General features: G+C 40.0%; 1 protein-coding gene across 3 annotated transcripts in view; it reads right to left on the reverse strand.

Moving 5' to 3' along the window:
- RPAP2 (RNA polymerase II associated protein 2) overlaps positions 1-26,532 on the reverse strand; it is a 56,407-nt gene that overhangs the window by 2,158 nt on the left and 27,717 nt on the right. For 2 of the 3 annotated variants that reach the window (XM_079313819.1, XM_079313820.1), the window contains one exon: positions 20,185-20,476. The exons of the other annotated variant lie outside the window; for it this stretch is intronic. In XM_079313819.1, the coding sequence (XP_079169945.1) occupies positions 20,338-20,476 (139 nt within the window). In that variant the 3' untranslated portion in view covers positions 20,185-20,337. Of the gene's footprint in view, positions 1-20,184; positions 20,477-26,532 lie in introns of those variants that run through there. 3 annotated transcript variants of the gene reach the window in all.

Consider the following 26,532-nt stretch of genomic DNA (forward strand, 5'->3'; position numbering starts at 1 on the left):
TTAGTATTTCATATAAGAAAGTTTAAGTGTTGAAATGAAGAGCCCCAGCAAATTAATAGTATTTTATTATGTGGTCAGCCAGAAAAGAGTAGACATTACTTTGGTCTAAATTGCTTCCAAAGACTCCTTCTAGCAATTAACTTTTAACTGATTTAAGCCAAGAGATCTCATGTTGCCTGTTATGCCTGCTAAATTCTCAGTTTCACAGACTGCCAGCTCTACCTCTACTATTGCCCTTAGGCTCCCTGAAACACAGCAACATGTGTTGGCAGGATAGGCAGGCAGGCAGGAGGGTGAGACCCAAAATGAGAATGGGTGAAAAATAGCCTTGATCCTCTTTATGCAGTTGTTCTAACTCTTTGAGGTGCTGCAGCAATATTGGTTGCAGGTAGACATGCCTTATTGCAAACCTGCAGTCAGAGAGCTTGGACCTTCTGGACCAGGGTGCTGTTGCTCACACTGAGTAATAGTGAGTGTGAGTCAGGGTGCTGTCACCTCGAGCTCTGAGAGCAAAGAGCTGGGTCTTCCTGTTTGCTTGTGCTGGGCTTTGTGCTGCAGGGGCCTGACCTTTGCTGAGCTCTGCTGTGTGCTCTATATATCTGCTGTCAGTTGGTTTTGGAATTATTTGTGATTTCAGTACCTTAAATTAACATTAATGGCAATTGAGAAGAGTGTCCTTCCTGTGTGATATTTCCACCATGGCTGAGGTGTTTGTTCATGAGCTCCTCTGCTAAGCCAGGTAGCCTTGCTCTCTCCCTGGCTATTTGTCAGCTGAGCCTGGCTCTGGCAGGGCTCACTGCTGTTGCTCCCTACAAGGGTTTGGCAATCTTTGGATTGATTTCTGTGGCCAGTTGAGGTGGTGAGACCGTTTGCCACCTCTCCCTTCATCTCAGGCAAGGGGGGTGATGTTCCAGCGGGTGCTTCCTTCCAATTTCCCCAGCCCATGTTGCATCACAGACTCTTGCAGGGATGGAAAAGAACGGTTGCATTTATTGAGGAAGGTGTTTTATGCAAGTAGGGTGAGTTCTGTCCTCTCTTACTTTTCCCTAAATTCTAAGTACATCTGTCTGAAACATTTCACATCACTCACCATACTCAGGAAGGCACGGGGCCATGAAAGAGCATGTGCCTGCTTAAGTGTGAAGTGCCTCAAACTTCTAGGCACCAAAAAATTGCAGAAGGGGAGATGCTTGACTATTACTTCTCTCTTGTGAGACTGCTGTGGTTTAGTTTTTAACTGTGGCTTTTCCACTTGCCATTTGTATGTTGGTTTTGTTCCTCTGCATGTTCGGTTGCTGAAATCTCATGTTTGAGCAATTTTTTCTGTGAACTTCTGAATGTAGGAGAAGGCTGCCATAGCTTTTTATTGATGCTTTGGCAAGGTTAAGGACTCCTGTTTTTTAGATCTCAGCAGTGATGGGAGAACCAAGATGCTCTCTACAAAATGCAAGCAGCATAAGGAGGTGTGGTTGTCACCCAAAAACTGTTGGATCCTAAAGGTCCCATACAATAAGGAGTAACACAAAAGGATAACTGCACCAGCTGAGCTGGGTTCTACCACTTCATCTGAATCAGGGGAAATGCTGCATGACAGCATGTGTTACAGTGAGGGTGTCTGTGCTGATAGTGAGAGTCTCCTAGGTGAATGTTATTGCCCTCTCTCCAATCCTTCTTCTTAGCTGTGTCAATCAACTGACAATCTCTGAAGCTCCCTGAGACCACAAGTACTGGCATGGTAATCAATCTTCAGTGGTGGTATCAGTGCCACTTGGCCAGAGACCTGGCAGTCCTGAAGCTCTGGTGGGCTTTTTTTTGCAGGGGGCAAAAAGGGTAAAGAAACCTGTCAAGAATGACAAAAAAGTTGTTTCCGTGTGCTTCATTTTCCTGACTAGTGTAGAAACCAAAAAATACCAGGCCTTGCTTTCTACCCAAGAAGCTGCTTCTCCTCTGTCTCTGGTTGGGCTGTAGACATTGCTGTGCCTGTTCTCTGCTGCTGCTGGGGGGTGACTCTGGGCTGTGTGTTTTCCCAGCCCCTCATGCTGTGAGGGGAGGAGTGTCACCTCTGTGTGGGTGCTGGTGGCAGTCAACTTTGGAAAGAGCTGGCTTCTGCGTATGGGCCCCCAGGCAGGCCAGCACATGGCAAACACAGGCCTGTGATGGTGCAGCTCTTCTCCTGGCCTGTGCTTTGGGTGCTCTGTTTCCCATTTCTTCAATCCCTTTGTTCCAGTGGGGTGCTCTTATGTATATTGACAATAAAGGATGGTAACTGAAATCAGGTTTATGGGCTAAAGGAGCTGAAGTGCCCTTTTAGCATAGCCCACAGTAGCCAGGGACATGAGAAAAATCTCTGATCACTTTGATACCTCAGCTGCCCAGCCATGCTTCTGAGAGGATTTATGTTTTCCACAGTATGACAAAAAAAATTTTGTCAACTTAAACAAGTGTAAATGAATCCAATTCCTCATCCACTGATAAGCAGGTTTTCATTGTTAGCTCTGACAAAGCCTTGTTCATGGGACTGGCAATCTGACTTAATTTTATATGATGCCCCGAGGACTGAAACTTCCTTCTGTTACACAGAAACAAACTAAACTGCCCCTATGTGTAAAGGCTGGCCAGGGCAAAGGAGCAGAGGGAAAATAGAAGATGTCATCAGTATAAGAAAGTCATGGGCCAGAGGAGGTTGTGTTTAAGCCCACCTGTCCATGGCATACAGAGACCTGCTAGGGACCCTTTGTGTGTGTTTGCAGTCCAATAAACTTGAAAGAGAAATTTAAAATAGGGTAATTGCACATCTTGCTAACAGTGGTGCTCGGTTTTATGTTGTAACAGTGGTTGACAAAGAGGTGGAGGAAGCTCCACCACAATGCTGAGAGAAAATGTGTGTGCAGCAAGTGCCTCTGGCACATCCAGGCTCTGGGCAGCCACAGCCAGAAAGGTCAGGCTAAGGATTCATAAGGTGGTGCTGAACAGATTTGACTGCTCCACAGGAAACCCTCAAACACCTTGAAGGGGGACTATAACAGCCTGAATATGACTTGGGAGATGGAGTACTCAAATGCTGCGATCTGGAGGAAGGAAACCTAGGCTGAACTCACTCGGATATGCAGAGCTAAGAGCAGCTGGACTGTCACTAATTCACTGGGGAGGGAGCTCCTATCCCTGTCAGTGGATAGTGGGGATGATGGCTCAGAAGCCTCTGGGTATGAGGCATATTGACTGTAACCTGTCTGAAGAGTTTCCTTGGCAGGGAGAAACCTCAAATGGCCTTTCTAGATTTACTGCTGCATTAGGAGGCTTTGCATGCTGCTGTGACACTGAGGCCAGAGCTTAACTACCTTACCATGAGTACAGAGATGTATCTTTCTAGGGCTCCTGTAAAATAACCGTATTTCCTGAACCTGTGGTATGTTACTATGAAGTGTCTTGGCCTCTGGTAATTAACTTGGAATATTTTCAAGGAAACATATGGCTAAAAATCCATCTCTTTCCTAGTGCTGGTTTAACTGATCATGATGTTGAAACCAATCTCTAACTCCCCTTTTGGGAGGTGCAATGTTCCTGCAGCTCAGGAAAAGATATCAGATAAATTATCAGATAAATTGCAAGCTTAGTGCCTAAGTAGTTTTCAGGGTGAGTGTTGTGCCAAGATTCATAGTAAGCCTGTAGGTAAGTTGTCTGGAAGGATGAGTTGGGTGCTGTAATGGTCTTTCATGACCAGGAAAGTTCCAACACCCTGAATTTCCAGTGGGGTTGGGAGGCAGTGCGTTAGAGGTAGGTGTATGTATGGATCAGTATGTGGCTTGCTGGTTTTTCTTACTCTGGTCAAAATCTGTTGACTGTTCAGAGGGTGTAAGAGCCCCAGGTGTCAGGTGTTGTATATCTGATGAAAAGATTCACTTGTGGAAAAAGACTCAGCAAAAAGTTACTCTTGTACTTCTCAAGTGCTGTCTGGGATGTGCTGCCGATTCAGTTGTTCTGAGATAGGTGATTAAAGGGCATTGCTATGAATTTCCAGTCCTGAAAGAATAATTCTGTTCTGCACAAAATACTGCTGATTGAGTTTGGCCCTGAATGGTCCAGCAAACAAATGATTCACTAGGGTTTTTCCTGCAAATATACTGTTGTTCCAGCAAATATACTGAACAAAATTCTGTGTTTTTTCTTTTCCTCTATACTTACTTGGTAAATACAAAAAAGAACCTCTTTTCACACTCTTATTCCTTCTGAAAGACCCCCAAAATGAATGCCCCAGAATGAAAATATTGGATAGTAGGAGTATTCATAAGTTACTGAATAGTGCTAAAGTGCTTTCCCTCCCTCTCCCAGTTTCCATAAGCAAGGTCTGTGACTGCCAAAGCTGCACCTGACTGATGATTTTTAGCAGGAGAAAGTAGATGCACATGAGGAATTGACAGTTGGGTCAGGGAGAGACCTAAGAATTGAAAACTGAAGTAATTTAAACCAATCAAACTACATTTCTGTTGCTTTCAGCCTTCTAACAAAAGGTGTTTCTCTGCTTCAGTGTGTGCTTTCAATGTCTTTTTTTACTGGAACTCTAATTTCTAATTATCTGGGGCAAGAGAAATGGGAGAGGAGTGGGCAGTTATCTTCCCTTCCCTTGAAACAGTGTCAGCATTTCCAAAACTGCTGTCAGCTGTGGGCCATGAGATGGTTCTCAAGTTCTTGCAGAAAGCAGCCCCAACACTACATGCCAAGAACTTTGGAGGCTGCGTCCTGAAGCAATAAGCTCACTGATTGTTCTACAGCTAACAGACCTTTTCAGGTGTCTTCAGAGCAGGAATACATGGACCCGTTAACGTCTCACCAGTGATCCTCAGTCCTCCCTCTATCATGTGGCGAGCTGCAGGCGCAGGAATGCACGTGCACCACAGTCTGACTGTGCATTGTGGCACTTACAGCTGCCTTTCTTCCTGTGGGTGAAACCTCCATGCACACTTCTGGCATCTGGGCACAATGCGAACAGCCTTGCAAAGTAAACACATCCACCTACAATTTTTATTTTCCCAAATCACTCCTTTAGCTAATGTTTCAAAGATATATACGCACCACATCTGGTGCAAACCAAATATTTTCAGTCTGTTGGATGCGAGTCAATATTTGCCCAAGATATTACAAAGACGGTCATGAAGCTCTGACTGACTAAAGGTAAAAGTGCCCTAGTTGAGGATTTATCTTGGGTTTACATGTGAGCAAAGGGACACAGAGCTTTGTGATGGGGTGTTTCTGACAGCACTGTTCCCGTGCTGATGGTGCTCGTGGCTAGTTTCAGATGGCCCCCCTGATGACTGGCTCCCCTACACTTGTGCAGACACGCCTTGACCCATCACTGGTGTTGTTGGAGTGCTGGCACTGCTCATGCACCTTCTCCAGCACCTTCTCTGGGCATTCCCCTGGGAGAGCCAGATGGAGTGGAGACATTTGCAGGAGGGCTCCTCACTAAAGTGAAGGCGGTGAATAAATCAGTGCATTCTGTCATTCTGGCTCTGCTCCCGTTTCAGATTTTTGCACCAAAATGTTTATTTTGTGTTACTTGCAGGTTGTTGGTGTCTCTGCAGTCTCTGTGTAGGCTTCCTGCTGACAGATATTCTGTACTTGCAGTCAGGTTGTGGAAGTTGGCCTGTCAGAGCTGAATCATACCTAGAAATGCTATTAAAATCTGATGTGCCTTTTGGTCAATTGAGACTCGCTTGGGTAAACAAAGGTCAAATCTTTGGTTTCCTTTTTGTTATTTACATAGTTCTGTATAGAAGCAAACTCCCACTGCTCCAAGAGCATTTTGAAGTTGACTCACATGTGACAGATTTGTCTTACTCTAACTGAAATTAAAGAACAGGAACCTGACTGTAGGATGACCTACATTTAATAAGTCATATTCAGTGCAAATCTGAGTGGTCTGTACTCTAAACAGAACTGAACATGTTTGCATCTCTGTAACTCAGTCAATAATGTGTGGACTGCATCTAATTGGTGCAACAAGAGTGGTGTTGGTGGGGTGTCTGTGCAGACTGAACTAGGCAATGATCAGTCTGCTGGGGGAAGAAGGTCTTTCCTGGTCACTGCTGGCTGCTGGAAAGCTGGGTCAGTGGGTGTTACTCTTATCTTCAGTATTTCCACTGCAGTTCTGTGTGGCTCAGCACATTTGGTCTTAGTGCTTATGGCAGAATCTGTTTTCCACTTTGTTCTTCCTCGAGGCAGGGACTAACGTAACACTAAGGGCTACTCTTAAACCTTCCTGGAGAAAGAGCTCATGCGAAGCAGCTGCGCACCTGATTGTGGTCAGCCTGAAATTCATTGCATCAAACTGGAAGTGACATCTCTAGTGCTGTAATAAAACAGAGAATCCTCAGAAACCAAGGGTAAAGGATGAACCCATTCCTGGTCAGAACCCAGCCTTAGTGGAGAAGGGAGGTTATTGTGTCACAGAAACCTCCTTGCAGTGAGATTACACTTTGCCTGACTGCTCTGTGGTTTGGGGTGTGGGTTGCCCGAACTAGTAGGACACACAGAGCAGGGTTTGATAAGTCCTCTCCTATTTTGTAGCAAGTATTTACTTCAAATTCCTCTTTTTATTGATCTTTTTGTTGCGTTGAAAAAGCAGAATAGTTTAGTGCTCTTTTTCTTTTTTTTTTTCCTTTCTTTTATTTTAAATTTTTTTTATTTTTATTTTTTTTATTTTTGGGTGACTTAGCAGTCATTATGACTTAGGGGAACTTGTTCATGGTGATTACTGTATACTGTGAGTGCATAGGAAACACTGTGTTTAAATGTTGCATAAGAGTTGGTGCTGTGGTCCATGTTCTCATTTGCCTGTAACTGTCAACAAAATAGGTTGAACTTTCTTATGTCAGTGCTTGACCTGTTGTGTTGCCATTTGCTTGGGTTTACAGGCAGTCACTGTAGTTCAGCCATCTTTGAGAACGAGATGTTGGGAAAATAACACTCTCACTCTGTGCCCTCCTCCTTAGGAAGCTGCAGTTCCCTCTCATGGCACGTTGAGTGGGTCATCTTCCCTTCTCACTCCTGTTTGCTGGGTACCTGCAAAATTGCTTTGTTCCAAGGGGGTAAAAAAGCACCTGAAAGAGTTCATTCCTCTCAAGCTGCTGTTCTGAGATGGGCACTTTTGTCTCTTCACCTCAAGGTGTGTGACAAGGAAATGAGACCTATACCTGGGCAAACAAGGGAGTATGGACTTTCCTTAATGACTGTGCCAATTACCTCTACCTTATGCTTGTACCTGCATGCCTGTGAGTGGTGTCTGGATGACATTACTGGGTTTGCTTGAGCAAAGCAGTGGCTCTCAGCTATGTACCAGGGAACTGATGTGCAGCCAGTGTCAGCTACTGACTTGGGACTGGCACACAGCCCAGGGTCTTTTGATTCCTGCCATGTTGGTGTTGGGTATCAGTTTGGTACCTCTGCTCTGCTCTTTCATTGCTCTGGGACATTGGGATTAAACCTGTAGCAAACATCTTGAGTTCAGTACTGGAGTTTTACCTCTGTCCAACCTGTAGCTCCTACTGCAAGCTGTGAGCATACAATTCATGCAGGTTTGGTGAAGACTTCTGAGGGCTCTGCAGCTAAATTTCCTTAATTTCCTTACTTGGGTTCCTTCCATCCAGGAGACACAGGTGCGAGCCTTTAGGTGACCTCCAGAGTCCTCCTCCTCCCACAGCCTCAAAACACCAAGTGCCACAGTTAGAAGGGTAGGTTCTGATTAAGAAGTGATCAGATATAGTGATGGTAATAACACTGAAAATATTGTGCTGCATTTACCCAGTACTGCAGAAATAACAGATGTGCAGCAGTAATAAATTAGCTAAACACTTCATTAGAGATATGTACAACTGAGTGGTTGAGAGAGAATACTGCTTTCTAGAAGTAATTTCTGAACTAATAGCTAAATCTAAAGAGAGAAGTGATTTCTGAGGGCAGTCATGAATTATGCTGCTGTGACAGGATGTTATACCCTATCTCAATCTGTTTCATTCTTAGAGGCATGCTTTGCATAAACTAACAGAAATCACACTGGTTATAAAAAAACCCGATTCTAACACACTACAGGACTACCCCTTAATAGGACCTCATCACAACCTTACACATTGATAGAAATATAATTCTGTTAGTCTACTTAGAAGGGTAAGGGCATTTTCTTGTGCCTTCACTCAGACTTGCACCTGCATGTGGTGTCAGGAAGCCTAATGTAACAGTCAGATTAAGTGCTTTCTTGCCTGTGGCTATTTTACTGGAAATCCTGGTAATGAAGACCTCAGAATAAGCATTTGTGTCAAAAAACCATGTTTTCAGTGCTTCCACCCTGGAAAGGGGTGCAGTAAGAGTCTGTTTCTCTTCTATTATTGATTATTTATTGTAGTTCTCACTAGAAGATAGAAGACTAAGCCACTCTGTCTCAAAATGTCAAACCTTAACCTTTGTGCAAACTTTCTGAAGTTCAGCAAGCTGTGTGAAAATGGGCCACTGTGATTGAATAACGTTAATGTGGAAATAGTTAACTCCCACACAATGCTGTTTCACCATCTGCAACGTGGTTTGGGTCTGCAATGGTTTCACAGGTCTGTGACGCTTGTGCAGATTTTGTGGTGGTTCTCCTATTTATAATTCCTACTGTACTTAAACATCTCTACAGAGACAACTAGTACACAACATTGATACATAGATGCAGATGCTAAAATTATAATTACACTTTTGTGCTGAGCATTCAGCTGTCCAGCTTGACTTCATACCCTGTATTTATCATTGCTTTCAGAGGCAGATTCTCACCCTACCACATGAGATTTCATTCTTTTCTCCTGGATGGGTTCTCTTGCATTTGGTTGTATTAAAACACACTTTGTCACTGTGTAAATCGGATCACTCTGTAACACTGACCTACCCTCCTTATCACCCTACAGCTCCATGTACTCTAATGTTCTCTGCCAATTCTACTGGCACAGATTTTTAGCATGACAGCTTCTTTCTCACACCCTTTTGCCTCACTGTGAACTCATCTCCCTCCTGTGTCAAACCTCTGTTGACATCCTTCTTTTCTTCACTAAACCTCTGCTGAAGTTTCCACACAGCTCCTGGTGCTGGCCCTTCCTTACCCTCTCTCTTAACAAGTGTTAATCCCAGGCAAGTTCAGTACCAGCTGTAGGTTTACTGGCAGACACACTGTAGGTACCTTGCCTGTTGTGCTGATGGAATTCATTGCATGAAAAGTGCAATGACATAGATGGCCTGGATTAAAATAAAATACCCCCAACAGCTGCCCAAAACCAACCCACCATGAACCAAGAACTAATATTTACAATCTTTGTTCATAATCAGCCCCATTTACTACTGGATTCCAGTCTGAGATTCAGCCATTCAAGCTGGTTTTCTATACACTTAATGTACATCCCTGTTATTTTTGTTCTCTAATAGAAGGGTTAATTTTTAGTAAGAATGGTAGAAGAAACTCAGTATTTGCAGTTTTACTAGTTTGTAATAACAGCTTTGACCTATGTCCAACTCCCATGCATTTATTTCATGCTTTGTCATTCCTAATGAACCAGAACTACAGGGTTGTACTAGTAGTTAACCACATGGCTTAGGCTTCCTTGGACCATCTCTCATACATTTATTTACCTTTCACTACTACAAACATATTGATGTTCACTGCTGCTTTCAAATACTGATTTTGCAAGACCCTTAAAAAGTAGCATTATTGGTCTAGTCCATCCTGCTTTCTTGTATAGCCTAGAACAGCCCATTTTAGCAGAGTGGCCACATTATCTTCTCCCCAAGATTGTTTACTGTTAGGTAGCCTCAATGAGCAGCTTTGTACTAGAGGATCTCAAGCTCTCAAACTTCCGAGGTGTAGCTCTGTCTGAGCCATCAGTTCCCTTTACATCTGTAGCTTTGTCTTCGAGGGCAGAATGGTTATAAATAGGGAAGATGGATGGAGTGGCCCAGATTCCTCAAAGAGCTCAGCATTCACTTCTGAGGCCAGAGCAAATGGTCTGCTTTTAACCTCTTATTTCAAAGTGCTTGGCCTCAGCATACTTAACCACCTTCAAAACTGAGACTAAAGGTTGCAGTGGCTGTATCTATAGATATGACCCAAATCTGGTGGTGATTACTTATGAAAATCTGACCCAGTTCAGCTGTAACGTTTCTGTTTGGTCTGTAGAAAAGTTCACAGTATCAGCAACATCAATGCAAAGCAACTGATATGGAAAAATGTGATCAATGGACTTTCATTTTTCTTCCAGTTCTGTGTAGGGTTAGGCAAAAGAGTAAGGGAGGCATTACAGCATATATTGCCAGAAAGGAAGCAAATATATTTTGAATTTCAAATGCATGTTCCACCAGAAGGGGATGTTCCTTTGCAACATGGTGGGATACCTGCTATCAGTTTTGGTACAAGCTGTGTAAATGCTCAGGCCATGGCTGTGGGTACCAGGAGCCCAGAGTTTATTTCAGGCTCTGCATGTGACATAGTCTATGTGCCTGGATGAGTCACTCCGCTCCTCTTTCGCTTTCTTTTTCTGTGAAAAGGGGTTTAGCATCTTTGAAAAATGCTTTCAAATTCATGATCAAACTGCCAATTGGTAATCATTCTAAAGGAGACCACTAATGGTAAAAAGCTCACCTCAATGCATGTAAACATTCAATAAGGAGACAATTACTCAAACTCAAAAAATCAGTCACTGATCAGTTTGACCCAGCTTCAGTGGTGAATTCTGACAGTCAATAATTTCTCACAACAATTAATTAAAAGTAGGAATACATCTCATTTTTTCAGTAAAAAAATGTTCCCTGGGGTTGCATTGTGAAAGGTAATAGCCTTGATAGGTAACAGCATATATACAGGGCCTGTTACATGGGGATTCTGATAGAGCAAGAAATTCTGAACAAAGCTGTTACTGCACCAGTTGATAATGAAATTTAACTCATCTTAAAATGAAAAGTGACTTGAAACTTGATTTTTTTCTTTCTTTCCCTCTCTGTATGTTTAGAAATGTCAAAGTGAAACATACTGACAATTTGAAGACTTTTTCAAGTTGAGAAATTAATCAAAACCAACCTTTTCCTGCAGAGGTTTCATTTTCAACCAATTAGGCCTCTTCTGATTAAAGGAGTTGCATAAGAATTCTTATTCATCTCTGCACAGGAGTACTGCTGTAGCTGTGGGGTGATTCATACCTGCTTTACAGACCTGTTAGGTGCTGTTGTAAGACTCTAAATAGAGTGTTTTTTTCTGTGCACAAGTCATGTGGCCCTGGGGCAGTGTAGGGTGGGATCTTTGCAGCAGCACACATGGAACAGGCAGGAGGATGAGTGCTGACTGTTGGAATTAGTGAATGGTACAGTGGAAAGGAATGGCCATGCACTGGGATGTGAAGAATAGGAGGGATTTGGAAGAAGAGGGGACAGAAACAGAGTAGAGATAGGAAACATGGTGGGGTGAGTGTCCATAATTCTGGCTTTATACCCAGTTGTGAATTTTCAGTAGAAGTTTTTCAAAAGCAAAACATATAGACTATTATTTATGGAGTATTATCTGTGAAATTCGGACTTCAATATTTTCAAGAGCCTGTGGCTCTTAGAAATTGCACTCTTAGACTGTAAGAGCAGATACTCTTTGGCTAACCTGCGGGGAACTTCCTTCCTCCATTTGTAAAGGAAGTAAGGATGTGAAGATATGTATCTATGCTTCCATTCCCCCCTCCCTTGTGTTTCTTAGCACTGGTGGTTTTATCAGCTTTGCTTCAGGCGTCATCTGTCTTGTATTCAAGGTTATCAGATAGAGATGAACTAGGAAAAAAAAAAATCCAACTTTTCACTCAAACCCTTAAGATATTAATGATGTAACAGCATTACTCCTACACAGATCAGCAGTAAAATACCAAAACTGGAGGTCAGTGTTTCACCTTTGAATCACCAGATTAAAAAAACGAGTTGCTTTCAGTGAAGTCGATACAACAGCATTACTTACAGTTAGATACTGTCAGAGCCTTCAAGGCAGCTAGGTAAATGTTTGTAACTACACTTTAAAGTTCTATTTTTTTTTAATGCTGTGACAAATTTTGATCTGTAGGGAGAAGGAGGTAACATGCTGTAAAGTATGAAGCGTGATTGACAGCTAGCTGGTCTTGAGTATCTGAGCCTGAAAATGACCCCTTCATTCTTTGCATGACAGTATCATAAAACCTTGTAGATAAGTTACAGCATTACTGCCAAGCCAAACTATACGCATTTGATGCCTTAGCACCGCAGCATTGTGGATTCAGTGCTGTCCCACATGGGCCCCGGCCGTGGGAGAAGGGCTGGCTTGCAGAGGCACTAGAGCTGCGCCAGCCCGGCCAGTGGGATCTGGGCAAAGGGCTTCACTGCGCCGCGCCCGGAGCGCTTCTGTCCCTCCCGCAGGCAGGCGGGACTCTGGCTGCGCTCAGCACAAACCACGCGTTCCAGGGCAGCGGCCTCACTTACCCCGTGTAACCAGCTCTGCAACACCCCGCTGCCTTTGAAAGGACACCCAGCTCGGTCCCACAGCAAGGCTCCAGTTCAGCTCACACACAGAGAAAACTTAACAAGGAAATACAAAGTTGTTCAAATATATCTCTTCTTTCTGATAGTAGTCTCTGCTTGTAAAATAAGCGAGCATAATAATGGCATTTGCATTCTTAGGAAACAATGCCTGTGCACAGTTTGCAATGTTTCAGATTCATTCTTTGGAAACAATTTGTGTGATTTATTTTGTTTTTCGTCAAGCGTGATTCTGTGTTTCTTCAGGGCTGCTTGGGGTGTGTGGTTTGACACTCAAGCTTGTCAGTTTAGCATTGTGAGATTGTGAGTTTTTTGAAGAGGGCATATCTGTGGTTATAGAAGAAAAACAAGAAGCATCAGATGTTCAGAGAAAAAAAAAAGCAGAGCTTGGGAGGATCTCAGAAATGAATACTTAGCAGAGATGACATATATATGACCCAGAGCTGTAGAGGGCAAATGTGGTATCTGTAAAATCACTTATTTTTCAAGTTTGCAAATGCTCTTAATTATCTTGATAAGGAACAAACACTTGAATTACATTTCTAGTTGTGAAATTTTATAATAAGCTGAAGATCTTAAACAGCAAAAGTATCTACTTGTTTGCTTTTGGTTCTTTTTTAAATTTACTGAGAGCCCATAGTTCAGGGAAAAAAAATAATATATTCAAAAAAGCTTTTACGTAAATCAGAGATTTAAGCAGTAAAACTACTGCCCTTTTGAGAACAGAAGGAACTGCAGCTTCATCCCCTACATTCCCAAGACTGCTTGGGAATAATTAAGGCTGGTGGACATGTAACCAATTTTTGTGCAAAAAGTAGTCAAGTCAAACTACAGAGGGCTGTAGGCCTGTTCAGATTTCTGTGTAACAGTGAACTGGATCTAAACCTTTTTCAAAAATCAAAAGCCATTGGGGTTTACAACAGTGTCTGCCTTTGTTAAAGTGCAATTTTTATTCTAGCTTAACCACCCACGTTGTTATCAAAGGATCATCGTATTTTCAAACTTATTTTTTAATCTTGCCTATACTGATGTGAATTCAGCCTATCTTTTCTGGCAATGCAGGTAAAGATATGACATCAGTACAATTTTGCTTGCACTATCTCAGCAAAGTATTTTTAATGGATCACATGCTTTGAGACCATGTCCTCAATCTGAAACTTTTGAACAAGAAGTGCAAAAGTTAGTAATTATCTTCATGAATTCTGTGCTAAAGTGATATTTACCATTTCAACTGCCAAAGTAATGCACCTCGAACTACAGCCAGCCTTGCTAAATCAGTACCAGCCACAGATTTGTAACCTTTTATTTTATTTATTAAATTAACAAATCAGAAGTGTCAGCAAAAGGTTTTCTCCTGCCTGTGGATAACACGTGCAGGACTGAGGTGTTTACGGAAAATCCTGCTTAGTGGCAAATCCTGATTAGGAAACGTTATCATTTTTCTGCATAATAGGTGAGATAGACGTGCCTAACATATGGTTGCTATAAAATACCTTAGATGAGTCAGATCTTGGCTGACAGCTGTAAGCAGGGTTGCTGTGGCTTCTTAGATAATACTACCAATTATGGTCCTTTTTGTTATTTAACTACTGTACTGTTAAATTATATTAACCTGATTTGTAGACACTCCTGTTTGAGTAGAACAAAAAGGCAAGATTTATGATGTAAATCCTGATCTAATGTTTGTAGCTTATTAAAGCTGCATCCAAGGTCCTTCAAGCTCTCTGTAGTGATGATTAATTCTAACCTAATTGTAGGGTACCCCAGGAGGCTGCTGCTGTCCCACTAACTGTTCAATTCAACTACCATGAAATTTTAGAGGGTAAAAAATGCCAGAAATGGCATGGATTTGATGATGCAGGAAATAACAGCCAGTAGCCTCACTGCTCTGATCCTTGCATGCAGCTCCACATAGTGTGCAAAAATGTACCAAAGAGTTTGCCTTTAAAGTACAGTGACTACAGTGTCCTGGGGACTGACTTCCAAGCAGGGACTATGCCAAGTGGCAAGAGGCTTAGAACCTCTTAGAACCTGTGCTTCTGCTCTGGCCTGTTATTGGAGTGGGGGTCAGTAGAGCTCTTGTCTTGAGGTAACTGCCGGATGGCACAGTAAGCCAACAAACAGTTGGACAGCTGCAGTGTACAGGGGCCACACTTGCTGCACTGTTCTGATTGATTAGCCTAGAAGTTTAGTCTAAACATTCATAGCAAAATGTATCTATTTTCTTCAGTACTCCAGCTTGCACTTTGCTCTACTCTACAGCTACAAGCAGCTCAGGGGGAATGACTTTATCACACATGTCCATACATTGCTCAGAGGCCCATCTGCTTTCTCTTGCTTTTTGAAACCAGAGTGCTAAATGAGAGCCAGCTGAAGACGTGTTTCCAGCTCCTCCCCCCCCATCTCACCAAATCCTGTGTAGCACCACAAATGCCACAGCTCATGTTCTACAGCATCTTTCAAGCAGCCCATCTCCCAAAGTACTACACACACTCTGTGCAGAGGAGTGCTTCTAAGATGAAGAAAAAGAAAACACACATGAGGAAAAGTCTCCACTAATATTACTTTCTCCCTTTGCTAATGGAAGGCACACCCACTTCCTTTGACTCTAATCAGAGGAGGACTGGCTGTCAGGTGGTAGAGAGAGACACAGTTGAGAAACACAAGGTCTTTATAGTTAGGTGCCTAGCCCTGCCTTGTATACCATCTGCTTCTAATGGAAACTTAAGACTTGCCAAAAAGAGAGGCTGAGTCCGTGTTTTCAATATTTAATGCTCACTGGAAATGACAGTTCAGCATAACCTGCAGTCCCAGTGAGATCAAACCCCACCCACAGTACTGTGTATTCACATGCAATTGCAGAAATAAACAATAAGTATGGAAAACTTACAGGCAAAATCTTGAACTAGAGTGTGACCTAATTTCAACATAGGGGCATTACTTTTTTTTCCCCTAAAGACTGCCACTCACTTGAATTCTCTTAGTGTTAACTCTTACAGGTTAAGAAAAAACGGTGTGAAGTAGTAGCCATCAAAATAACTGAATAATAGAATCAGATTGCTTAGAAACTCCCCACTATGAAGGGGCAGGTCCCCATTCAGTTTTGTGCCACACTCTACTACAAATTACTCCAGAGAGAGCTAGTCTACTGTGTCAGCATTCTCAGCTGATTTTTCTGCTTTCTTTCCCCCACGAGGGAATAGGAACAGAGGAATTACCACCATCCACTTCATAAATGCTCTAAGGTAAGATCTGGAGACCCTAATTTTAACAGCATCAGTTCTCTCTGAAGAAAATGAAGACAGGCAGGTACCTAAGTTTGGATGCCTAAATTTAGAAGGTGTGAGTACTGCTTTCCCCTTCTCTCTTCCTTTTTCTTTTCTCTGATGTGCTAGTCCTTTTTTCTCAGCAATTAAAAAAGGACATGTCCAGCTGAGCTGCTCATTCCCTTTTGCACTTTGTAGAGTCCAGGTTCTCTCAAACTAGGGGAAGAAGGGTAGGACATGGAACATCAAGATTCACAAAACTGTTATTTTCCCCTAAAACCACAACAGATGTCTCCCTTTTAAGCTACTCACTGAGACTGAAGAGTGAAAATACAAGTGACTCTATGTGTTGTGTGGACACAGCCTGTGAGGCCCCAGACATCTCATACATGCACCATGTTCTTGTCACTCCCTGCATCTCTCTTTAAAAGACAGGGTAGATCTAAATTTCCAGCCCTGGGTTTAGACAGTGGCACAGCTCTGTCAGTTATGCTGCTCTAGATTTACTAAAGAACTTTTCTGTTTTGATAGTTTTCAATTAAATGTATCAGTGTCTCTTCTGATTGTTTTAATGTAGAATTTTGCATTACCATATCTAGCTTGATTTGCAAACTTCACACAGATTCAAGGTAATCTCTTCAAAGACCTGAAAGTATATGGGTTGCATTATGACTTTTCTACTTCCCTGATATGGTGAACATCAAATGAAGCACTCTGACTCCTGATTTTCTCTCAATAGTCCAAGAAGAATCACTAAGCATGGTCAATGGGCAGAAAAAAAAAATCAAATAGCAGCAGTGAAGGGCTCTGCACTAGGAAATTCAGTATTACGGAGTGCAGTGCTTACACTGAGAGTATTTACCAGACTGTGAACTCAACTTCGGTGTGAAAATAGACACAAAAGTCTTTCCATCAGCCTCTTTGGCTAGCATAAAGAGTCCTTTGAATAATCTTGAGAAAATGTACCTCTGTGTATGTGCTTGTTCTCTTCTTGAGATTATTTCATTACAGCTACAGAAAACTTGGTAAGAAATCCATTCTGTGACATGCAGGTATATGTCACACATTCCTCCTTTGAGGCAGAATAGCTGCAACAGCATGAAGTAAGCTCTGCTTCAAGCTTTAAACCAAGCTGTTCTTCAATTATTTACTAAATCAATTCTGTCAGAAAAAAAAAAAAATTAAAAATCACCATATAAATCTGGTTTCTGTCCTGCCCCCCTGCTATTAAAAGAAACACATCATACTCTAATTGCCCTGCTACAGGTCCATGGCCAGACAATGCTGGATGCTTTACATGGTTATAGCAATGGACTTCTGAGACTTTATGATCCTTATCATCTAAGGTACTGACAGCTTTACCAAATTTATGCCCCTTTCACAGAGCTGTTCAGAAATAGAGGCTTCTGTCCCACTTACCCAAAAACCCAGATCCATGATGTCTCTCCACACCTGCAGCTCAGAAGTCAGTCACTACAATCTAGTGTATCTGACATAAGGCTGAAACCACCCCTGACCCAAATTGCTCTCATCTGTATAACTAACACAGAAAGAAAAACAGTAAGCACAGAATCAAGGCCACAAGGAAACAATCTGTCTGCTAACATAAGCAAAATGAGAAGGGGCAGAACATCTCCAAAAACCAGCTGAGTTGAGTGACATTCTTCTGAAGGACAGATAGTTGTGACAGAAACTTGCTTTAAGATAAAAAAAGGGTATCTAGATTTTAACATTTCTGAGCAGTTAGGCTGTTACAAAGCATGCTCATAAAAAGCGACATAAATAAACTGAATTTTTGGCACTTGAGTTGTGATTTTTATACTCCAGTTAAGGCTGACAGTATCGAAAGATCCTTTTGGGATGAATCTATGGCCTCTCTCCTATTCAAAAGTATTGGGTATATATATATATATATATATATATATATATATATATACTTTCTGCATTTATTTACATGTGTGTTACTCATGCCTAACAGAGATGAAATCATTACAAGTAAGTGAAGAATATGCCTTCAGGGTGTTCGCAGCATACTACAGAATGTTCTTCTGACCTCATGGATGGAGAAATGTTATTTTGTTCTCGTGGGGCAAAGAAAAGAATGAGAGAGCTTACTACACAGCAGTGAAAGAAGAGATGCAAAAATCCTGAAAGCTGACTTTTTTTAGCTGCTGAGGCAGACAGTAAAAGCAGTTATAGTGAAACTTGATAAAGAGGTCTTTGAGCCTGAGACCTATTCATTCTTATTAAAAGATCATACATTTCCTACACAGTAGGTGCTGAAGACCAAGCTTAAAAATAACTACAAAAAAAAAAAAAAATCACACCACTAAACTGACAGGAAGTGTAAAAACTTTCCAAATGAGAGCTATCAAAACTGATGGAACACAGCACATTCCTAGTATGATGTACATTTGTAATGCCTTCTAGGTGTACTCTGTGTGACAGAACTATTGTGAGGTAATCTTTGTGCTCCAAGGTAAGCATGCATGGAACAGGATAATGGCTTGCTCATAATCTGCTAACTAAAAATATAAATGTAGTCAACTTCCAAAACCAGAAGTGAATAAATTCAAGGTTTAAGTTCTCAGAGTATCTATCATACCTATTAGTCATTCTTCTATAGAATATCTATCTTTTGGTGAGGTCTTGACTCTCCTCTCCTTATGTATCAAGTAAACTTTTTCTACCATGGTACAAAAATCAATGTAACTTCTATTCAGTAATTCTTATAAATTTTGCATCAGACACACTCTGATCATAACGGGTATTTTTTCCCCTACTGCATATTTAGAAAAATGCATTAAAGGTTATCCTAGTTCTAAATCATTGCTTTTACCACTTACACTGAACGTAACTTCCCATTACAATGCAAGTTTGGAAAAGTCAAGCATCTAAATAAAGTCTACTGCACAATGAAGCTTCCACAGCAAAGCTGCATGAGCTTCTGTCTGTCAGGGGTAATCTACACATTTACTCTGATTATCATGAAGGAACTACACAGCAGTGAACTAGTTAAGAGTAGCGTTCCTTTCTGGTGTCCAATTACAGAAACAAACTAAAGGAATAAACTTCGGTTTTTTTAATGGAGTGGATGTGTGGCAGCCCTGGTAAGGCTTGTCTCAGCCTTAACTAGTGCTGGAATTTGCTGCAGACTAAGTAGCAGCAGTTACAACTTTCTCCTCTAGTCTTTCAAAATACAATGTCCCATGAACTGAAAACTACGCAATAAAACATATTATGGAATCCTTAAGAATTACTAGTGGACTAGTTTTAAAGTGCAATTTATAATCAGTTAGTGACAGAAGCAATTCCAAACACATTCAGCCTAAATAACACAACTCTTTGAAATGAAATGACTACTGAAAGCAAAAAATGTTTAGTTATTTTAAAATATATTTTAAGAGTCTCAATTAGTAACAACTAGAGTCTGCTTAAAAATAATTTTCACACAAGCTCAAAGACCACCCCTTTTCTTAGAAGAAGCAAGACAAACAGGCTATGAATCAGACATATTTGTGTACTGTCATCGTTCTTAAAGGTTCCTGCTTCATACATGATGGTAACTGGAAAAATGTCAGTGGCACTGCTCTTACCATCACAGGCTCACATGCAATTTTCCCCTCTTTCTCTGATCCCTGTAGACAAACTTTGACTGAAAGTTTCCAAACCAAGAAAAACCAGACCAATCAAAATTCCTTTCTACTGCTTTTAAAAACTTTTCAGATGATCCATATTTTAACTTGTCTTCATACCTTGAACAACTGCAGTTAATCAGCCTCTTCACAAGACTTCAAAATCCTTACCCATAGGAAGGAAATGAAAAAGCAGAAATGTAAGTACTACAATTCATACTAAATTAAATTTTTCATTTAAAAAAGCTCAGACAACTGTAGACATTCTTTTGTTCTCTGTGCGACTACTTCAGGTAGGAGGAGATGCTAAGATGATCATTTTATTCTGTGGGGAACAAAAGGGTGAGATCAGTAATGATGCTATTATACTATATTCATTGAATCAGTTGAGTATGATCAACATAAGTAAGATATCTGCTCTTAAATTTTTTGGCCTACCTGGAACGAAAAATGTAATCTCAACATTATGCAAAAAATATGCGTCTCTTAACTCAATTTTATATCACAAACTGAACATAACAATTTCATTGTAATAATTAAAATATTCCTGCTGAGTCTTAGCCATTGTAGCCACACAGAATTTTATTTTTTTAATAAATTATGGTAGCAAAAATTCCTCTCAAAATTGCAGTAAACCAACCATACATTATCAAAAGATTAGCATGGTAAGTAAGCAGCTGGCATTTACTGTAAGTGACAAAATGATGACACTCATTTCCATACCATTCATATTTCTTTTAAAAGTTTCACACATTTTCTGCTCCAGCTGATACAATCTGTAGTTACTGTACATACTTACAAAATGCTGAAAATTAAACCCGTGGTTAACCAGCTTCGTTTTAAGACACACAAAGTAGCTTGAAGCTGACTGACCATTCAAATTGTCAGTTCATTCTAAATATTCTTGTCAAACTTTCCAGATCTTCATTTTTGAAATGCAGTTCTTCCAGTAATGTGGTCAGGAACTGTGTGTACATTGGGCTTGTCTGAGTATTCTTGAAAACTGGATTTGTTTGTGACAATCTGGAAAAAACCCAAACATATTTTATATGGTAAAGCAACTTTTGAATGGCAGATGCTAAAAGGCAAAGCTTGTGAGTTCAAACAACTGTACTGAAGCAAAGTAGTTTATAATGTCACATTTGATTAATTACAGTATATAATGGACTATACATATGATATACAATATGAGCGTACCAAATGATATTTTATTAGTATGTAGTAAATAAAAAAAATCTATTAGAAAAAATGAACCCCCTAATAAAAAAAAAAAATTACAAAAAAATTAATTAAAAAATATTTTAACCTTTAACTAGTTCAAATTACTTCCCATTTCTGATTCCATTTCAGTATGTACATTTAGCTAAATAGTTCAGCTCTCTAACAATGACACTTGGTGAGACCGACCTTCAGCGATACTTAAAGTAAGGGCAAAGTGTGGAAAGAAATGACTGTCACATAAACTCTGCTATATATATAAAAGAGAAGTATTCCGAGTGAAGTTTGTGATTTTTGGCCTTAGGCCACTGGGTTTTGCAATGCCCTCGACGCCAGACGGGAGCGAGCTGCTCCTTTGCCGGTGGGCGGTGCTGGGGTTTCTCCCTGCGCTGCCCAATCCGAGCGCCCCTGCCCCGGGCGGGCAGCAGGAGGCGGCGTTCGCGGGGTGACTCTGCTTGAGAAAGCCGGGAGCACAGGAAGAGCTGAGAGAGGATCAGAGGAACCACTGCAGGGCTAGTCTGGGGACAGGGATAGCGGGAGGAAGACCAGGAGGTGCTTTTCTACTTGTATTCAATTCACCCTTCTCAGAATTACGCAGGTTGTATATGTAAAACATCTGGTGGCATAAAGAGTCATGACTTCCTGAATGCTGGTTTGAGGTAATTGTAGCACTGTAAACCATTCTCCTGGCCATGATGTAGATTTACGTGCATTTTTATATGAATTTTCTTAGTCCTGTCATGAGCTTAAGAGGATATTAACAAGGACATTATTTTTCAAATCCAGCAGAAGGCTTAATGCAGTTTTAAGGAATGCTCTAAAACCAAAGTATTTATTACCATGAAGCTCATATGCTTTTTTTTTTAATTTTGGAACTGGAGTTGGTGATACTGCATAGTTTCATGAATTACAAGCATGTCCCAAAAGTCAGATCCTGTTTAAGAAACACTGTTTAAAGAGTAGCTGTTATAGCTTACACCAAGAAAGAAAGAAAAAGGTATTTCTATTTTCAGAAAAGGTGCCAGGCATTAAATATTGAGAAATGGAGGTTTAAAGAAGTTTTAGACATGGATCGATTTTTTCCTTACCTGAACTTTGTTTTAAAACTAATTAAGCTACTGATTATCTGATAAGAAACAGATTAAAGCAGTAAGTAATTTCAGAAAGATACATGGAAGTCTGTAGGAATTAGTTAAAAGTTGCATCTCGATGGGGCAACATGTTGAATATTTATGAATACATGTACAAACACTTTTCTCTTGGAAAACTGTGCCCTTTTGACCTTTAAATGATGCTTTAACTTGTCATTTGAAAAGCAGTTATCATCAAGTACTTTTCTAGTTTCAGGTAGCTGTTGCAGCAGAAGCAAAAGCTTTTATCTGGGAAAGGAGCAAACCCAAGTTGCTGGTTTGCACGGAATGTTTAGTTACATGCTCTAAGTAACACTGGTCCAGTGTATATTTGGGGTATTGCACAAGAGAGGATTGAGGGACTGCTTAACTGAATTAAACCTTAGCTGTATGCAAACAAGCCTGAACAGCATTTGGGATCAGCATCTTCAAGTCACAGAAAATTACAATGATCTTATCTCAAGAAACTATGATGACTAATTCAATTTAATGACACACAGGATTTCAGTTCAAAGATTGTAGAATTCCCTTGAAAGTCTGCAGCATCTTTTACCAACGTAGAATATAACAGGAAATAGGATATTTGGGACCACAATAACAACAACTGGCTCGTGCACCAGTGGAAAGAAAATACAAATTTTGCTTTTCTGTTACCTCATACATGTTGCAGCATTAATCTGGAACAAACTTTTATTAATAAAGTCAAATAAAAATAAAAAAAAGCTAAAGGATTCATTGATTTTAAAATAACCACCTACAGAAGTACACAAATGTAAATGTTACAGTCCAAAATTACACACCCATTCTTCAAATGCTTGCCTTTAACAAGAGCTACTAAAAGGAAATGTTCATGCTCAGATCATGGAAAAGTAGTATATCAGACTTGATGAGAGTGTCGTTTCCTGCACACCCACTTACACCATATGGTAAACAGGCACTCGTAACGTTTAAAAAGTGTTAAAAATATCAAACTGTATCTGATTGATAAAATTTGTATTTGCTGGCTATTCCACATATGTTACATGTTCAAGAAAAAAAAACCCACTAAAGTGAAATTCATGTGAAGAATAATAAATTATTATCAAGCTATTAAAAGACATCTGGCTACCATGAAATGTTTACATAGTTGCAGTGCTTCAGCTCAAGACCCAAGCTTTCTATGAATCAGTTGCCTTACAAAAACATTTGGCAAGTATATTTAGGAGTTAAACCTCAATTATTTTTAGGAAGAAGTTTCATTAATTGATATGGTAGGATGCATTACTTGTTCTTAGATCTAAGTATACCTTAATGAAGACAGCTGAATATATTCAGAAAAGACGAAACTTTTATGTAGTCAAAAACCTTAATTGGCATTTCCTATCCAGGGGTGTGAATATTCTTTGTAAAATCCCAAATCAGTTGTCTGTCTAGTACCATCCTTCCCTCAGCTACTGGATCTCAGGGAAAACTTTCTGGACTTTTTATTTAAGATGAATTCTGTGATTCTCTTTGAGGAAGTTAAAAATTTCCAAAGCCATCACTATGTTACCAGTCAGTTACAGCTCTCTGAAACAGACACCTGAAAACAGGGGTAAAACCACAACCACATAAGAGTTGGGTTTCCACTCCTCAAAACTGGTGACTTAAAATTACATGTAAATTGTTGAGAATCTGAGTGCACATAAATTGCCCCAAAATAATGCAAAGCACTTGTATGCTCATGAAGAAAAGCCATATGCTAATTCTCAGATGATTAATAATAAGGTCCTCCTAGAAAAAAAATAAGCATTGCAATCGTCCTCATTTTTTTCTGATTTTAGAAGCTTGAAAAAGTAAAAGCTGCTGGTTGTGGTAAAACCCATGGATCCAAGCACAATTTTTTAAGTCTCTGACCTTGTTTGACATGCTTGTAACTTGAACAAGAACAGAAGTATAAAAAAGAATGATGGAATGGGCAAGCACTACCTCTTTTTTCAGAGTAAGTTTTGGTAAACAAGATCTTTCTGCTAGTTACAGGTATTTAAGCACTGTGAGTAAGACTCTTTATGCAACATTAGGGTTGGGGTATTTTTATTCTGTTTCATTCTATCTTTTTAGTAAGTTAAAACTTATTTTTGTAAGATCATCATAACCAGTTTTCTATCAGACTGATGGAGTTGAACTAATGAATGATCACAAAAATTTGCTTAACACTTCAGAACATAGAAATGAAAAGAGATCTAGCAGCAAGCACTTGAACTAGTATTTTTCCCTCTTCCCCAACAAAACCACAGACACAAGACTACTGCACATGTGCTGAAAGGGTGCCAACAAACCTCTGACCAGTAGACTCTTGCTATAACCATGCAGATAACCATGCTGTTCTAATGACTTCTACTGCATCTACACAGAAGGGCTGGGGTGTTTTGGTTTTGCTTTTTTTTTTGTTATTTTTTTTTTTTAACACTCCAAACATATTTGCACTATTCTTATGTTACAGATTTGATCGGCTTTAGCAATGCAATAAAAATGTTACTAATCAGAAATGCCTTTCTTTTAATATAGCAGTTTTATAGAATACACTTAGATTCCATTTTAGTTATGTTCCTATTAAGGAAGTCTCCAAAAAAATTGATTAAACAAAAGCAGTTGTTTTGTTTAAGACAACTGGCTAGACTGAGTCAATCCAACAAGTGTTACATATCAGCAATAAAGCTCAGTGAATTGGATATGCACTGCAGCCCACAGACCATCTGCCTGTACATTCAACTGTAGTGCTGCCATGTATCAATCACTTGTAATAGTGCTTCAGTGATGAGGTGAACTGCAACACTTGGTGCATTTACCCATTTCATCAATCCCTACCCAAAGGCACTCCAGGCATTTGGAGAGAGTAAGTTGAAATCATTGCTGTAATTTTGCATGTTCTTCAGAATACATTGGCTGCTTCTTTAATTTGAGATAGAATCTCTCACTTCCAGTATCTCACTAGATACAGTACACTTGTCCAGGGACTGCAATTTTGTTAGTAAAGTATCTTAAATCCCAAAGCATGGTGCATCCATCAGGCCAAAGTTAGTATTAAACAGAAAGCTGATCTAAAGCACATGAGTCTAGCTGTAAGATAAAGATCCAAGATTCAGGGAGCTTAAAAATTATTAACTTTGGTGTAATTAAGCGGTTACACTTAATTACTCTATTTAAGCATATTTTCAGAAATTAGAAAATATGACAGCCTCGACTTACGTAATTTAGCTGTTATGTTCGCAGTTTCAGTGAAAAAAAACCCCAAACCCCACTTGTTTCTTATAACTTTTCAAGCATGATTTAAAAAACTCAACATTAAAAAACCCCAAACCCTTAAAAGCAAAAGGCTGTCTCCAGAGTGAACAATTTCCATTAGAACGCATTAATATTTGACAGTCAATCTTGACCTGGAAGCATCTAACTTACAAACAAGATGCAAAAGTATTTAAATATATCTTTGGAATTGAGTCTTTTAAATTAAACTATACTAGTACTGAAGAAAGTAATTATGATCAGTGTCACTTGCAACTCTGCAATTAAAGTAGTCTCTAGTTTGGGGCCTTTTATTACCATATCCAATCAGTCAAAGAGGAGACTGGCATTCAGGGGCACTTTTCTGTAATCTCCCCCAACATATTTCTGTATTATACTTTCTTAAAGAAAGATAAAACACTCTAAAGCCCACAGTATTGAACAGCAATAACTGACATAAATAAACAGGCAATTTTCTTACTGAAATAAAAAAGCCACTTCTGGTCTAGTTTTAAATATAGCCTGAAGATCCTATTCTCATCATAAAGACAAGAATTTTGTAACTGAAGTGCAACTTATGTTTTATTTATTATTTAACTTCCTTTCATTATTGTGTACTGACTTGTCCACAGAATCCAGCACAGGCACTTTAATCCTCTGATGGCAACAGAAACTAAATTATTCATGCTTTAAAATTTTTGTCCACTACAGTTAAATCAATGCTACCAACAGTGATTCAAAATCAACGGCTGGAATTCCTATATAATCCTAGTACACAGCAAAAATTAAGGTTCATTCAAAGTTAACTTTGTTAATTATTTCCACTACCATTGTTTTTTCCTATGCAGCTTCTACAAGTCTCTTCAATAAATATTTATACACATATATATACATATGTATATAGTTATGCAAAAAAATATTTTTTCTTCATGTAAAGTTCACCTTCCACACACACTTTTCACACAGTTGTCCAGATGACAGTCAACTTCCATCCCCTTTTATTTGAGCCAACATTTCACTTGTGGTGTAACCAGATAGGACTGGATGGATGTGACTTAATAGTGAAAGGAAAGCCTTTCTACAGTAGCAATGGTTATCTAAGCATTTGATGAAGTGCTTACTATCAACTGAAAAAAAAGACAATGGACCTGCTTTTCTCTCTTCCCTTCTTACCCCCACCCTCTCCTCCCCAATGTGTTAGTTGTATCCAAACAGGCAAGTGGCAATGGAGAGAACAGGCTGGGGCACAGCTGAAGCTGCAGCAGCCCAAACAAACCCCAGCACTTCCAGGACTGTGGGCAGGGACTTGGGCACAAGTCCCTCATGTCACACCATGCTCTCCTCATAACAGCTTTGGAAGTCCAGTGGACATTTGCAAAATACTTTGCAGGCTCTACTCTAACATTCCATAGGAGCAGTCATTGTCTTTCCCTTCATATGGGAGAAACTTTTGTTTTTCCATTAAGCTGCATTATGAAATTTTTGGAAGGC

Source organism: Erithacus rubecula, assembly GCF_903797595.1.
Source record: "Erithacus rubecula genome assembly, chromosome: 10".
Classification (NCBI taxonomy): Eukaryota; Metazoa; Chordata; class Aves; order Passeriformes; family Muscicapidae; genus Erithacus; species Erithacus rubecula.